This window comes from Pristis pectinata, chromosome 5, assembly GCF_009764475.1.
Source record: "Pristis pectinata isolate sPriPec2 chromosome 5, sPriPec2.1.pri, whole genome shotgun sequence".
Lineage (NCBI taxonomy): Eukaryota > Metazoa > Chordata > Chondrichthyes > Rhinopristiformes > Pristidae > Pristis > Pristis pectinata.
The window spans coordinates 32,294,906-32,310,097 of record NC_067409.1 but is presented as its reverse complement, the minus strand read 5'-3'; the positions used below and the strand labels follow the sequence as shown (position 1 = coordinate 32,310,097).

At 39.4% G+C, this 15,192-nt stretch overlaps 1 protein-coding gene across 5 annotated transcripts in view; it reads left to right on the top strand.

The window, feature by feature from the left end:
* The window catches only part of spag6 (sperm associated antigen 6), a 109,797-nt gene extending 104,912 nt beyond the window's left edge, over window positions 1-4,885 (top strand). For 4 of the 5 annotated variants that reach the window (XM_052016306.1, XM_052016308.1, XM_052016305.1 and 1 more), the window contains 2 exons: window positions 1,216-1,361; window positions 4,330-4,885. In XM_052016306.1, the coding sequence (XP_051872266.1) occupies window positions 1,216-1,361; window positions 4,330-4,396 (213 nt within the window). In that variant the 3' untranslated portion in view covers window positions 4,397-4,885. The remainder of the gene's footprint in view (window positions 1-1,215; window positions 1,362-4,329) is intronic. The other variant, XM_052016307.1, reaches the window with a different exon arrangement.
* Window positions 4,886-15,192: the final 10,307 nt, after the last annotated feature.

Below are 15,192 nucleotides of genomic sequence, written 5' to 3'. Positions count from 1 at the left end.
CATACCAACAATTTAATTTATAGTGGATGAGTCCACATTTCTAAGAGGCTGCATTGCAGTGCCAGATGTGACTGTGCCATTTCCATTGTGTACTGTGGGAATGTTCATCTTTTTCTTCCTCATTATGTAATCTTACTTTCCTATAATATTAATATTTAGTATTGATTGAATGTGTCACTCACCATAATAAAGGCAATCAGGAATTGGTCTGGTATTGTCTGGCTTGAGTCAATGGAGGAGCCTTTATTGATTAATTCATATATTAAATGTATTCTAACAGTTTTCTTAAGATCTTTCTTATACCAAGATGATTTCAGTGATTGCTGAACATGAGAAAAGAATCTGATGACCTGAAAAGAAGACACCAAGCTACAATTGGGAAGATCACTAATGGAGACTAAAAAGATAAAATGAGCCTCAGGTTTAATGGGGTACAACCTACAAAATCATTTAGTCCATATCAGAAAGTCAGAAAACACATTTTCTCTTCATAAAGAACTCTCCCTCAAAGTTAGCTATCTAATTTGGAAAAAAAAATCGCAATTTTTAATTTGTAATGTAGTGTAATTCCAATAATCCAGCACCTGATAGTTCGGTATTTGGCTCACATTATTTTGGAGGGTGGCCAGAGGTCCAGAGTGCAAGCAGGGTCCATGGCCAGAGCAGGGGGTCTGGGCTGGTTGTGCAGCCACGGTTGGAGTTTAGAACATCAGGGGTCAGAAACATGCAGCTGGACCCAGGGTCAGGAATAAATTTCCTGCTCCCTTTAAACTCACTGGGTTCACTGGAAAAATTATTATACTATGTGTAAGATATTTTTAAAATGTGAAATAAAAGTGTGTTGGGATATTATTAGGAGTAACATCCAATAGTCTGGAAAATCAGCTGGTTCGGCACCACCAAAGCACTGAGGGTGCTGGGTTATCAAAGTTTATCATTACATTAAGGATTTTGAAAAGGTGGTTCCTTTAGTGTTTTTAGAACTCATTAGCCCTGTCAAACTTTGAAAATATGTCCATGATAAAACTCTATGTTCTTCCACTCACTAAGTTAGTGCACAGGAAATTGATTGTCTTACAACAATGCATGACATATATAAATGAGAGGAATTGTTTATTATACACCAATGGTAAACTCTCATAAAACCACAACCTATGCATAACCTCACAACTTAAGTCATTTGTTTTTCTTCTTTGTTGGCATTCTGTCTGATAGGTACTACCACATGATACTAAGGCCCGTCGTCTTTTTGTCACAAGTGGTGGATTGAAGAAGATCCAAGAGATTAAAGCTGAACCGGGTTCAGTTATGCAGGAGTATATTAATGGCATTAACAACTGTTATCCAGAAGAAATTGTCAGGTGACATGGATGTTACTCTCTTTAAACTTTCATCAAATTTGTTTAATTAGTATAGGGATTATTTGTTTTTAACTTTGGTCAATTTTAAATCTGATTATTGAAAGCTGTTGATTTTGGTGGGTCTTTGCTGAACTGATTGCCTGTCCTCAAGGGAAATACTATGCATGCATGCATTCACAGCAGCATCAACACTATGAACCGTGGGAGGGGGTTGTAAGGTACAATAGTGGGTATAGACTGGAGACTCATAGGTTGTGAAACCAAGTCTCATCTTAGCAAATAGTGAAAGTGAATTTAAAAAAAAAATCTCGTCTTTGATAGCATGAGAAAAGTTACAATAAAAGCTGATGAATTATCGTAAAAACCCAAATAGGTTATATGTCCTTCAGGCAAGGATGAGCTACCACTACAATGTAAGGCTTGTATCTGACTCCCATTTCACATCATGTAATTGGTATTTAATGCCTTCAAGGCAAGTGTTGGGCAGTTAATCCTGTGCTCCCAATGTTGTCTTAATAAAAAAAGAATTGAAGGACAAGAGTGCCTGCATAATTTGGTAGGGAGGAATGAAAGCACCAGCTGGAGTTGTGGGGCTGAGTTGGAGGAAGTGAAAGTTGACAGCTCAAATTATATCAAAACTCTTTCCAAAGTTTATTAAACAAACTGCTTATGAAACTACTGTGAAGAAAGCATAGACATCATGGTCTGCAGGGCCTGTTTCTGTGCAGTATGACTCCATGATTATACTTCCAATTCAGAATGGTGTATGACTTGGAGAGGCAGGTGCAGTCAGTAGTGTTCCATGCAACCGCCTCCCCTGTTCTTCTTGTTGGTAGAGATCATGGATGTAGAACTGCTGTCAGGGTAGCCTTTGAAGATGGTATGCACTGCAGCCATGGTGTGATCCAGATGGAAGATAAATTAGATGCCATTCACACTTGATGCTTTGCACTGCATGGTGTTGAGCAATCTTTAGTGTTGTTGGCCCTGCGCTCATCCAGGTCAGTGCAGAGTCTTCTATCATTCTGTTGACATACCTTGTAAGTGGTGGAAAAGCGTTATGGTGTTGCAGGATGTCGCTTGACATAGGGTCTTCTCTTCCTTCTTCTGAGGCAGTACCTCGGGGTTTAAGATGATTACTTTGACTCTTTCACTGTGTTCTCAGATACCCAGTCTCTGATTTTCTTGTGGCTATAGCATTTATGTGGCTGATCGAGGTAAGTTTCTGGTCAATGGTGATATCTATATTGTTGATGCTATTGAATGTTAAGGATAGGTGTTCAGACCCTTCTTGTTAAACATTGCTTGCCACAAGTGTGGTATGACACATTGAGGCATGGATTGCTTCTTTCTGAGTGTGGTACTGAAAGTCAGTGTAATAACCTGGAATATGTTGATGCCAGGACAGATAATTCCATTCTGATTCCCATGTATGATTGTTTTGATTGACTGATTTTGGTCTCTGACATGTATCATTTACTTGATATTTAAAGATCCATATCTTTCTTGGAAACTGATTTGTAGTTTTTAAAAGTTGTGTTTGTGTGTTTTTATTATTTTGATTGCATGTCTGGTAACCTCTATTTAATGTTTGCCTATTTGTACTGTGATTATTTCAGTTTTTAAACGACCTTTTTATTAACCCCGGTGAAACATTCATGTCTTCAGGTCTGTGTCTTGGCTAGGTCTAGATCAATGAATTTGTCCTCCTCCTTCACATTGATTATTCAGCATATAACATATCTAAAATTGGGACCTCACTGCGAAGAGAATGAATCACAGAAACTTGAGTCCTGTGGCTTGGCAGCATATTATTTCAAAGTGCTATGTCACCAATCTGCTTCCAGCTGTGCTTCAGTAATCTGCTTTGTACATTTATTTATACGATCAATTACTCAGCTGCTCCATCTTTTTTTATTTTTATATTTCAATTTTGTTTAGTGTCTCCTTTCTAGTCTACTGTACATCAGACTGATTTTGTGAGGATATGTTTCAATATCTACTGAAATAGCCTCGAAGCAAAGCGATTTGCATTTCTCTTCACACTTTCAGCCAGGGCAGGTCTGACTGCAGCCAACCTCCAATGTCTGGGTCTTCATGACAACCTAGACTGTTACAGTGGCAAAACACAGAATATGTCACACGTTGTCAATGACTGCCTGCTGATTAGGTTCAGCGGCAGACTAGAAGAGCTTTGCGTGGCTACTGAAGAAGCTATTACATGGCTTGGATATTAAACGTATGGTAACGAATACTTCCCTAAAGTGCCAAGTTTGCTCTGAAATACTTCACCTTTTATAGACAGTACTCTGAGCACCAACAGTGACAATATGCAGATGGAAATGGTGATTTTTATTTTTACCATTACAGTGATGGCAACGATCTGCAATGGCAGTATTGTTGCAATTAATAGGATTTACACCATTTTCTCTTAATGATTATGAAATAGATGCATTGTTTGCTGGACTTTAAAAAATCTATATTGGGTGAAATGTTAGAAGTGGCTTGAATAGCTTATCAGGATGATAATTCAGCTGTTTGAGCAATCTTTAAAAAATGAACCATGATTTTACTGGGCAAAGTATTTTTGAAACAAAAATTTACAAGTAATTAGTGTATTTAATGCAGTTAAACATATCAAGATACATCACATTATTGGACACAATTTGACACTGAATCACAGAAGGAGATTTTAGAGGAGATGACCAACACCTTGGTCAAGGAAGTAGCTTTTAGGGAGTGCTTTAATGTTTGAGAATTTAGGGAGTAAATTTCAGTGTTTTGGGCCTAGCCACCTGAAACCAGCCTACTTGATAGGGTGAAGGGAACCTGGAATGTGCAAAACCCAGGTTGGCAGAGAGCTGGAGCATGTTACAGAAGGAATTGTTTTCATTATACTGCAGTTGTTTCACCCAGGTTTATCTCCAATTATATTTAATAATAAATGTTTCTTCATTGATTTCTGCAGATACTACTCGCCTGGATATTCGGATGCATTGCTGGAAAGAGTTGAGAACTACCAACCAGCTCATTAAGAAATATTGTGGATTTTTTTTCAAACTATTCGTAGTTTTCGTTGGCCCACTTTTAAAACCTGGAAGCATCTGCTAATTTTGTTAACGGCTTTCCAAGATATTTTGTAGCAAGCATTAACTTGTGTCCCAAGTCCCCATCCAGATTCTTTGATCAATTTCAGATGATTTAATTTTAATCATTTTTCTGAATCCGAACGATCTCATTGATGAACATGTTTTGATTTGCATTTCGGTGCATCATTTTGTTTTAATAGCGGTTAGTATTACGATGCCTCATGCAGACCAATAACATTGCATATTTGACAGAAAGGAAGTCTAAATAATGCCAATGGTTGGCGGGGCTGTGGAGTTTCACTGACCTTTTGTGAAGCCGGATTTCAGTGGCCACAAAAGCACTTTTTGTATTCTATAATCTGCAAATTTAAACTCGTATTTGCGGCACTCTGAAACTCATTGTGACAGCAATAAATGTAGTGACTTGGGTTTGAAGTGAAAGGTTTGTGTGTAATCATTACTAATCAAAACATGGCTGATATACAGTGTTTGATTTTTTATAACATTTTACTCACTGTTGATTGCTCAGTCAAATCGAGAAAAATCTACAGTGATATTAATAACAGGAGAGAAAGGTACAGGGTGTCTTCCTACTCTTGAATTTATTGCATTTATAGGAATTGCTGATGGTGATGTTTTCTATGTATTTGTCTGACGTCCTTGTTGAAGTACATTTATAATTAGCACAGCGAGAGAATGGGACAGTGACTGACCCGTTGAATGTAACTCTCTTCGATCTCTTTCCTTTCAACATCACAGCACCATACTGCTGTTCAAAGAGGGATTTGTATGCGAGATGGAATAAACAGATGCCTAAGAAACAGAATTTTCACGATATTTTCTGTAACGTCAGGAAAATCACTTTCTGCATTTTCCAATCTACTTTTCATTTAGCCATTTCACCCTCCGTCAGGTGTTATTTCAGAGTTGCTTCGTTGTGCTTTGATGTGTTCTTTGTTCTATTACATAAGAAATGCACGGAGCAACCCCTTAATCATATCTACTTGAACATAACTACAGTTTGAAATTGGTGAAGAAAAATGTGGAACCGAATGTAAAACCAAACGTCATTTCATTCGTGAGGTCGGTGGGAACAGATGATTGCGCATTACTGATTTACTTTATTATAAAATCTAATTTGGGATAGCGATTACGATTCCAAGAGAAATTACGTTTCATGTAAGGTCTAAATATAACTCGAATTTATTTCGGGGGTTACATGGAAGATGAATCTGGACCTGCGGAACGTCGCTTTGAAGAAACCGCTTTGTGCAGCTGCTTTGAAAAAACCGGTGCTCAAAAACCAGACGGTGGAGTTTAAGTCCGAGCAGCGCGCCAATCAAGCCGAGTGTTTTTTTTCCGCAAATGCTGGTTTGAGTGGGTGGGTCCGTTGTTACTCGTAAAGCCTGTATAGGCCGACAAAGCTGATGCCTTCTTTTCGCAGCCCCGGTTACTTCGCGTTTTAATTTCCGAATAAAGAGGGCGGGCATGGTATAAAAATCTTTGTTTCGAAGATGTTAAGTAGTTCTGATTTTCCAAACGGCCAGGAAGATTCGTGTAAATAACACGGAATTCTGGTAAATTTGCTGTTATTTTGGAAATAACTTGCATCTCAAATGTGGTGCCTGCGGCGGATCAGATTTTTAAAAAACCGAGTGAATATGGAAGCTTTTTTCGCATCAAATATGTAGGTTTGGAGGGACTGTATGTGTATGTGTGTCAGGTGCTTCTGGAGCCGAAGCGTTTCCAGTCAGGTTGCTATATCTCTACAGCCTGCCACGCTGTTAAATTGGAGCTGAAGAGGAGCTTGGTTCCTCTTTCGAACAAAGCCATCCTTGTGTGCATCTGGAACGAACTATGTGAGCTCTCGCCCCCTCGCTCTCTCTCTTTCTCAGGGCTGACCACTGTAACACCAAGCTGCCCAATCAATCATCTATCTCAAATAAAATGTCTCCTTTCTCCTTCCCCCGTGACTCCCCTCTAAGGTCACGGAATAATGTGTTGGTTTTCGGGGGTGGGGTGGGGGAAGAGGCCAGCAGCGATGCCTTTTCGTTTTTCAGATCTCCCCTCTTGCTGCAGTTGGCGAATGGCTGGAAATGACAGCCCAGCGCTGACGCGGAAAAACCCAGAGGAATCTGAACCTCGACTAAAGGTGGTTTCCTGTAAACAGGTTCCCGGATTGCCTGATACTTGAAATCTGATTGCTCTATCTCGGCTTCGTCTGGAAGTGATCGCTGTGTTAAGGGGGGTGGGGGCGAAAAAATAGCAGCTCGTTCACGTACTGCTTTGAAACCCCTGGGCATATCAGATTCTCTGACCACGATCAAATGTGTCCGGCGCACCTAGATTCTTATCACCTTAGACCCAAGTTGCTACAAATCCGACGTCATATGTTGCTGTATTTTCGACAGTTAAAAATAAAACGTCTCTTCCGACTGCCTTGTTCAAAATCTGGCAATTGCGTTCTCAACCCCTCTCCACCCCCAATAATGTAGACCCCACAATAATAGTGTAAATAGTTTTTAGCTAATTGGCAACATGGATTAGGATTAATGAATATTAAACGCTATAATCATACTGCCCAATTACGTACAATTGTATCAGGCGTTATTTTAATTGCTTGATCAACTTTGTATAGTAATCTAACCACACGGATCAATCCGCCCCCGAAAGGGCTTTTAAATCATATCTGACGGCAAATCGTCAACAACAGTGTCGGCATTAAATCCGAGTTTACCTGTTCATTCAGTTGACCGAAAGCCGCCAGACATTACGTTTTACCTTCGCCTCATTATCAGTAACATATCAAACAGGTGTGCAGATTCCTGGCTCAGAAATAAAGCAAATAAGGAATCGCCGAACAAACGTTTTTGCCAATTTCCTGGGATTTCCTTTGTGCCAATACCTCATTGTGCCTGAAGCGATGTTTCATTCACCTAAAGTCTCCCTCCCATCTACACCCATTTCACCATCCTACCCTGATATAGGATGGCCACTTCAGCCACTGATCAGAAATTAAAATCATATTTAAAGAAATAATCATTAGGATATTTTCTAAATCGGTTTTTTTTCGCAACTGACCACACAGTACTTTGAAGGTTTATTTTCTGTTTGATAAGCTGTGATTTATACATTTATATATAAAAGCAAAGTACTGCGGTCGAAAGGCCATCGACCTGAAACCTTCACTCGTTTTCTCTCTCAACAGATATTGTCTGATTTACTGAGTCCTTTCAGTAGTTACTATTTTAACGTCTATTCAAATAAAGTTTATTTGCGACCCCAGGAGGTCCCAACGAAGTACTTTTGAAGTGCAACAGTGCAGGAGTTGCGGTTGCCCGTTTACGTACAGCAAGCTCCTACAAATATGATAGTAAGCAGATAACTTTGCGATATAAGGGGAGGGGAGAAGATGGGGTCTTCGATATTTAACATCACCTTAGCAAGACGGCACCTCCGACAATGCAGCTCTCGCACACGACTGCATTGACACGATTGTCAGTCGGGATTTGGTTCAGATGTTATGGAAACCACTTTCTACAGTTAAGGGGGGACAGGAGTGAGAGGGGGAACTGAATGCCGTGCGGCACAAACCTGAGAGGCGAATAGAGACACCCTTGTTCTTTTTCACTTCACTCTATAGTATAAAATGTCCACGCTTATGTTCAATTCCCGAGGGTATAATATATCCCGGGGGGTACCAGAGATCCCCTTGCTGACACTTTACCAACTTGTCTTTTTGCAGCCCTTGCGGGCTATCAGCTCTTGACAAATGCAGGTGCATGTGGAGATAACCCACTGCAGTCTATCATAATACCAGACGTTAGGCCCAAATCATAAAATCACATTAACAACATGACCGAGAAGATAATTTTCTGTATCCCAATATTATACCCACCTTCAGGACAGTAGAGTGAGTAACGGTTCACATCTTAATCCGTGATCAGAGCTTTAAGTACTAAGATGATGATCTATATTTACAGTCGAGTTTCAACAGTATTCAATCGGGACCTTGCATGGAGTGTTTGAATTGTGAAGCAAATTGCCTATATGCACGCTTTGACTTATATAACGGAAGGATAAGATTGCAGAATTTAACCAATAAAGAATAAGACATGTTTATAACCTTGTTTGTGTCGCTTGTTGTTGGGCGGAAGTTAAAACAAGTCCCTTCAATATGAGGTGATCTAAAGAATTATATTTTTGGTAAACATAAATGTTGCGTGACCGAAACGGTTTGGTGACGATAAACGCCTTCAGCATTTATGAAAGCAAATGTTTGCTGAGGTAAATTAGTTCTGAACTGTGGTAGTTCTTCTAGCTATGGAAAATGGAGACATTGAGGAGGCGCGAAATTGTAGATGAAACCAATCAGCTTCATATATATTTTTAAAATTTTGCTTCTGAGCTACAGTTCAATAGGAGTATATGATCACTCATTACCGAATCTACAAGACAATTAAATCACTTTCCAGGTTCGTATCTTCAGCTTTTTTAAAATCTTCGACTTTGCTATTATTCGACAAAATACGTTTTTACTAATACATTTCTCACACCTAGCGTTGCCCTGCGATTAAAAGGCGACGAATCCAACTATTTTGGCATTCTATTATTTTCGCCGTAAGCATCTCTTTTTTTGCAATTATTTACCCCAAATGTAATTACAGAAGTAAAATTATTGAGTTCTGCTAAAACGCCAAATTCCCGAATCGCTCTTTCTTGCTTCTCGCTCCACGAATATTGCCTGACCTGCTCAATGTTTCCTCTGTTTGTTTATTATTGTTTCAGTTTTCCAGTAATTGCAATAATATCTTCTTGTTTCAGTAACATGAACGAGTTCACCAATTGAAAAAGAGATATACATCGGGAATTCTAGCGTATTGCTTCTTTATATATTGTCTTAAAAAACACAACCACTGGAAATCAACAGTTGAACCTAATTTTAGGATAATCAACAACAAACTAAATCTGTTTTTTTCTGGTGGTAATTTAGTGAACATCTTTCCATAACGAGGCCATCCAAATGAATGCAAAGACAAGTCTCGATCGCCCCCTGATGGCCATGATCCTTGAAGCGATGGAAAATGGTTCTTCACTAAACAGAAATAGAAACGGCGTAACATCAAAGAAATAAGGAAGTATACGCATAAAGACAAAACAAAAGAAAAATATGGACAAATCTAGAGCTTCTTCAAAGAGGGAAAGTGTGCAATATAAATAGACAAATCTATAGACCAATGAATGTTGTCGTTCACCACTGAACGAAAGCATTCGTTCTCGTGAAGATATGCTGTAGTTTTCAAAGTTTTAGCCTCAGTCTCGAGTTAGGGTTAATGTCGAGGAGGTGTTGGAAGGGGTTGTAATGCTTTAGTGTGAAAGAACTCTTTCCGGGTAATGAGGATGACAACACAGGAAGAATAAACGATCAGCCCTATTCAATGCTGTTTACATCACAGAAAGTCTGAAATAAGTATCGTAACGGGTGCGACCACAGAAAACACTCAAAGCAGATTGTCAAATTGACCTTATTTTCACTGCAAGCACTCGGACATGTCATAGAAAGGCCCACTATTTAGTGCAATTGCATTTGGCAATGAACAAAGTAATAGTTACCGGATTTGGAAGTCAAAGATAAGAATTTACTGTGGAAGTTATATTAATGTGAAAGTTTATAAATATAGATCACATAAAACCATTATCCCCACTTAGTCTATTTCCCAGTATTTCAACACGTTAGGTCACCATACACGTCATGAACCACCCCCTTTTTATGTGTAAGGTGCAGCAACAAAATTTGTTCTTCGTTGTGCTAATTGGCAAAAGGACGCAGTAAGTTTAAATGGTCACTAACGTGTGTCCACAAATATAGCAATCAGTAGTTATTGAGTTATGGATTCACGCAGCACGCAAACAGGCCCTTCGGCCCACAGTATTCCTGTCGGCCATCAGGTACTTATTTGCACTGATTCCCACCACTTGGCCGTAGCCTTCTATACTATGGCGTTTCAAGTGTTCATCTGAATACTTCATAAATGTTGTGAAAGCATTCACACAGACATTCCAGGTTGCAAGCACCCCCGTTTGAAGAAAATAAAATCCTTAAATCCCTTCTATATCTCCTATCTTTTAACTCTAACTAGAGTCACTTCTGCTATGGGGAAAAGTTTCTTGCTAGGTATCCGAGGTATTAACTTAAACATCACCTGGAGCTGAAGGCGTGGGCGACTTAGTTCCTCGCGATTATTTTATTTGAGGAATATTTTGTCAAAAGGTGAAAATCATATTTTGTAAACTATTCTATTTCTTTCTGCGCATCTAGATAAATCAGCGACCTGTGATTTGATTTCGGCCTTCCACCATAGATGCTGTCTAACCTCCTGAGTATTTCCAACTCTTTCTGTTTTATTTCAGATTTCTGGCATCTTCTGTACATATTGATCTAAATTGTTTTCACAATCGACCACCAAAACATCTTTATGAAAGAAGAGTAGAGTAGCACCCAAACGAGGGGTTGTTTTAGCCCCACTAGTTGGAACCAACACCCTGTTTTCACTTACTGGAACAACAATTTTTAAACTGCGAAATCGGTCCAATCCAGAAAAAGACTCCGTACGCTGGAAACTACAGAACGCATATAATGTTGTCCTGTGTTTCTATGTGATATGTATATTTATTTTAGATGATGTAGCTGTACATTAATACTCAATATGTGCAGATTGAAGCAGTGTATTTGCAGCTCTTTCGCGGTTGTCCTGTATTGACTTTTTGGTGGAAATGTTGCTGTTTATGATCTTAAATACAAAATGGTAATGGTTTTAAAATGACGCCTCCTACAGTTCGAAATTCCTCTCTCTCTCTCTCGGCTTATTTCAGAAAGTTGTTAAACCTTTTGGAAAACGGGATGCGTCCCAGCTAAAACAGCTGGAGACAGAGTTTCAGACAATTTCCTAACATTCGAAGACGTAGTTTAGTGTCTGATGATTATTAAAGGAAAGTTTTGTCCCATTCCTTTCTTCATTCTTGGATCGATCAGTTTTTAATAAGAGAAAGTCGGATCCTTCCTACAGAACGTGTATTTATTCCAGTAGATATACTTAACGCAAAACAAATTACTGAGTTGTGATCACCTATAAGCATTCCTCACACCAAAACAATGCGTTGTATGGATGTGAACTGTCTGTTTAAGTAGGTGACGCTTATAAACTGCAGTGTTTGTAAAGAGAATGCTTTACAATTAACATTCCATCCTTACAATTTGTGTGTATTTATGTAATACATGCGTATCCCTCATGCGTTTACAGATAATTATTCTGGAGGATTGGAATGTTTATCCCTTGCGCGCCCGATAATTAAATGTGTCTATAAAGTTATTCGTTGTGTATTCTACGATCTTGCATTCTGCCTACGTCCAACGATCTATTTAGCGGATTTAATTAGATCGTTGCACAATTTAGTGGCATTCGTCCAAGATGCATAGGATTCCTTTATTTTGATCTTTATAATGAATATTTTATCACGTGCTTTCATTATCATTGTCTCTTTAGTTCGCTCGTTACACTTGATCTTTGGATGTTATTTGGACAAATGTCTCAAATGACAAGTGTCCATATAGTGATTTAATCTTGTTTATTCTTGTTTCTCCTTTCAACCATCAGTAACAAAGTTGATCACCTAATCAATGAATTAATTTTACACTATTAAGCTCGATTTACATGAAACTACAATTGCTAATTTCCAAAATGGTCTTGGTCCAATAGAGGAAGACCCTAAAACTGAATGTTTAAGATCTCGGCAGTTCGTTCGGCGATATGGTGCAGAATAGAATGATCAAGGCTTTAAACAAACACGAGTAACAAATATTCCCAACTGCATTTGAATCCTTAGTTAAAGTTCCCGAGAGATCCACCATCGGGGCATGAGTCGACCTCCAATTATAAATCACTCTTAAATCCCGATGCGGGGTTTCGGCCCAAAACGTCGACAATTCCTTCCCTCCCACAGAGGCTGCTCGACCTGCTGAGTTCCTCCGGCAGATTGTTTGTTGCTCCAGATTCCAGCATCTGCAGTCTCTTGTGCCTCCTTGCACTAAGTTTTTCATTGTAAACATTTCTTTCAGAATATCACATTTTCAACCTTCTAATGCAAAAAGAACGAATCGCATTGCCTGTTTAACCTTTAAAATTTGATCAAAATTAAAATTCCCCGAGAACTATATGGCAATTGGTACTCAGACTTTGATCTATTCTAAGCTAAACGGCATTGCTTGCAAAGGGCAGATGCCATCGAACAACATGGGTAACTTTGTTGTTGGTAGAATTTTAGACAGCAATATTTATTGGAAGGAATTCATTTGAAAATGTGAACTGTATGATACCGCATAAATCTTCACAAATTAGACTCCAACTTTTAAAGGGAGGGGGTTCCCTTTGGCTAGTGTTTGACTTATTTTCTGATTATCTTCCTTCGCCTCTCCCCTCCTTGAGGTAGGTATACGGTACACTGCGTCTTAATTTAGCCTCAATATTACGATCGGTCTGCTGTAGCAATCAGTCAGCTTTTAAAAGTTAAGGTTGGAGATTGGGAACAACTAAATAACACTTAACAATGAAGGCAGGATCATTTGGATCCCAACTGCAATCCCGTAAATTTATTCGAACCCCTGCGTAATGTGGCACCTCCGTAAGAAAGTAAATAACATATGTCAATGACAAACCTCCACTCTGTTCCCTGGTCCTGCTGCTAGTTCTGCCGCGGCCGGGAATTCCTTTAGCTCAGTAATGTTTAAATATTAATACGTCTGATTATTAATTAATAATTGATTGCATGAATCTGCAATCCGTTCGGGTTTTCTACCCGGGCGAGTTGTTCTTCATTGCACTATTGATATTTTTTATTTGTAGTTGTAACTCAGTCTTTTCTTAATGCTTTAGTTGGTGCGTTGTTTAATAGAAATAACAGCAGTTCTGATATTACATTAGAGGTTCTTTAAATTGTTATTTTACTTCGAATTTTACATGCCGATCGTGTGATTATTGCATCTGTTTTATAGAGTTGATTATAAACCTGTGAGTCGAGGCACGAAAAGGGTTAAAACAAAATAAAATGTTCACACTTCCTTGAGTGGACACTGCCGACCACCTCTGTTTTTTTCAGCGTTGTTTGGGCCTTCCAGCACCCGTCCATCACACGGTGCAAGAAGTGAACATGTGATCGTTTGCCCCCGAAATCTTTGGTAATCACGAGGGTGGAACTGTACGTCCAGTGAGATCCGACATCTCACCGTACATAATGTAGATTTGTTCTTTTTAATACTGGAATATCTCAAACACACAAAAAAACGAATTAAAATAAAGGATAGAATCCATACTTTAATTTATATTCTCCAATATTCATAGAACGGAATCGTCCGGATTAGTTTTAAAGCTGCTTAAATTTTACAACGAACTCAGTTTACATCCTCAGGGAATACATTTTACATTTCAACGTTTGATCTGCAGTAGAGTGAGATGACATTCTTCACTGCATTCTAAAGTGTGCGAATTACAGCAGACCAGATTATTTTCGATATCGTTGTACATTATTTATCAACAGGATATAGAGAGGTATAGAGTCTTAATATATGTACAATTTGAAGGAATTGTGAGGATCATGTACAGACAGAATGAAAGGGAATTAATTACCAATGCAGAATTATCAGTGATCGTGGAAATAGCGAGCACATCTATTTAACCGAGGGCTGTTACATCAGAATTTTTATATATTCTGCGCCATCGTGTGGCAGATCATCACACGCTATTAGCGGAAACCTACTGTGGAACACTCCCCCCACCAAGATCGATCACCATCCTTGAGATGTGACCAAGCGGTCTAAAAATACAGTCCACCTTTCATTAACACAAATGGTATTTTGGAAGATCATTTCACGCAGACAGATCTTAATTTCAATCAGGAGCTTCTGTTCAAAGAAACTGACGTGCCCATCTGGGATAAGAAGATATATGGAGCATTGGTCGTAATTACTCGTGATCAAGAGATTAAAGGACCTGGGACGTTATTGTGGAGAGAACTGTGCATGCAATGATTCACATTGATAAATAACCATTTCATGAGCTTAAAAAACCTCAGACACATAAAAATCTTAACAGTACAATCACTGTCGAAACGATTTACCAAGGCAAGCAGATTAATTAAACCCCATTTATAAGACTTCACCGTCTCATTAAAGCGGCTGTGAGAGTGAAGCAACCAAACGATGCCGATGCTTAGAAACTACAGCCTGTGCACGCGTCCCCAGCAATCGCTGCTGGTGGGTGTTTTTTTTCACCACTGGCGATTCTGGTTCATCTATAAACAAAGGGAACGCTGGTTATGTGCGATTCATTGACTAAGACAGAGAGGAGCTTTCCGGGAGATTCCTGCTGGTGCTCGGAAACAACCACAAGCTGCAGAACAAGGGATGTGCCCCTTTGTTACCAAGGAGCGGGTTCTGGGAGGGTTGGGAAGGTTTCTATGAGGGGTGGGGTGAAAGTGGATTCTGTGAGGGATGAGTTGAAGGAGGGTTCTGTGAGGGATGAGGTAGAGGAAGGTTCTGTGAGGGACGGGATGGAGGAGGGTTCTGTGAGGGATGAGGTAGAGGAGGGTTCTGTGAGGGACGGGATGGAGGAGGGTTCTGTGAGGGATGAGGTAGAGGAGGGTTCTGTGAGGGACGGGATGGAGGAGGGTTCTGTGAGGGATGAGGTAGA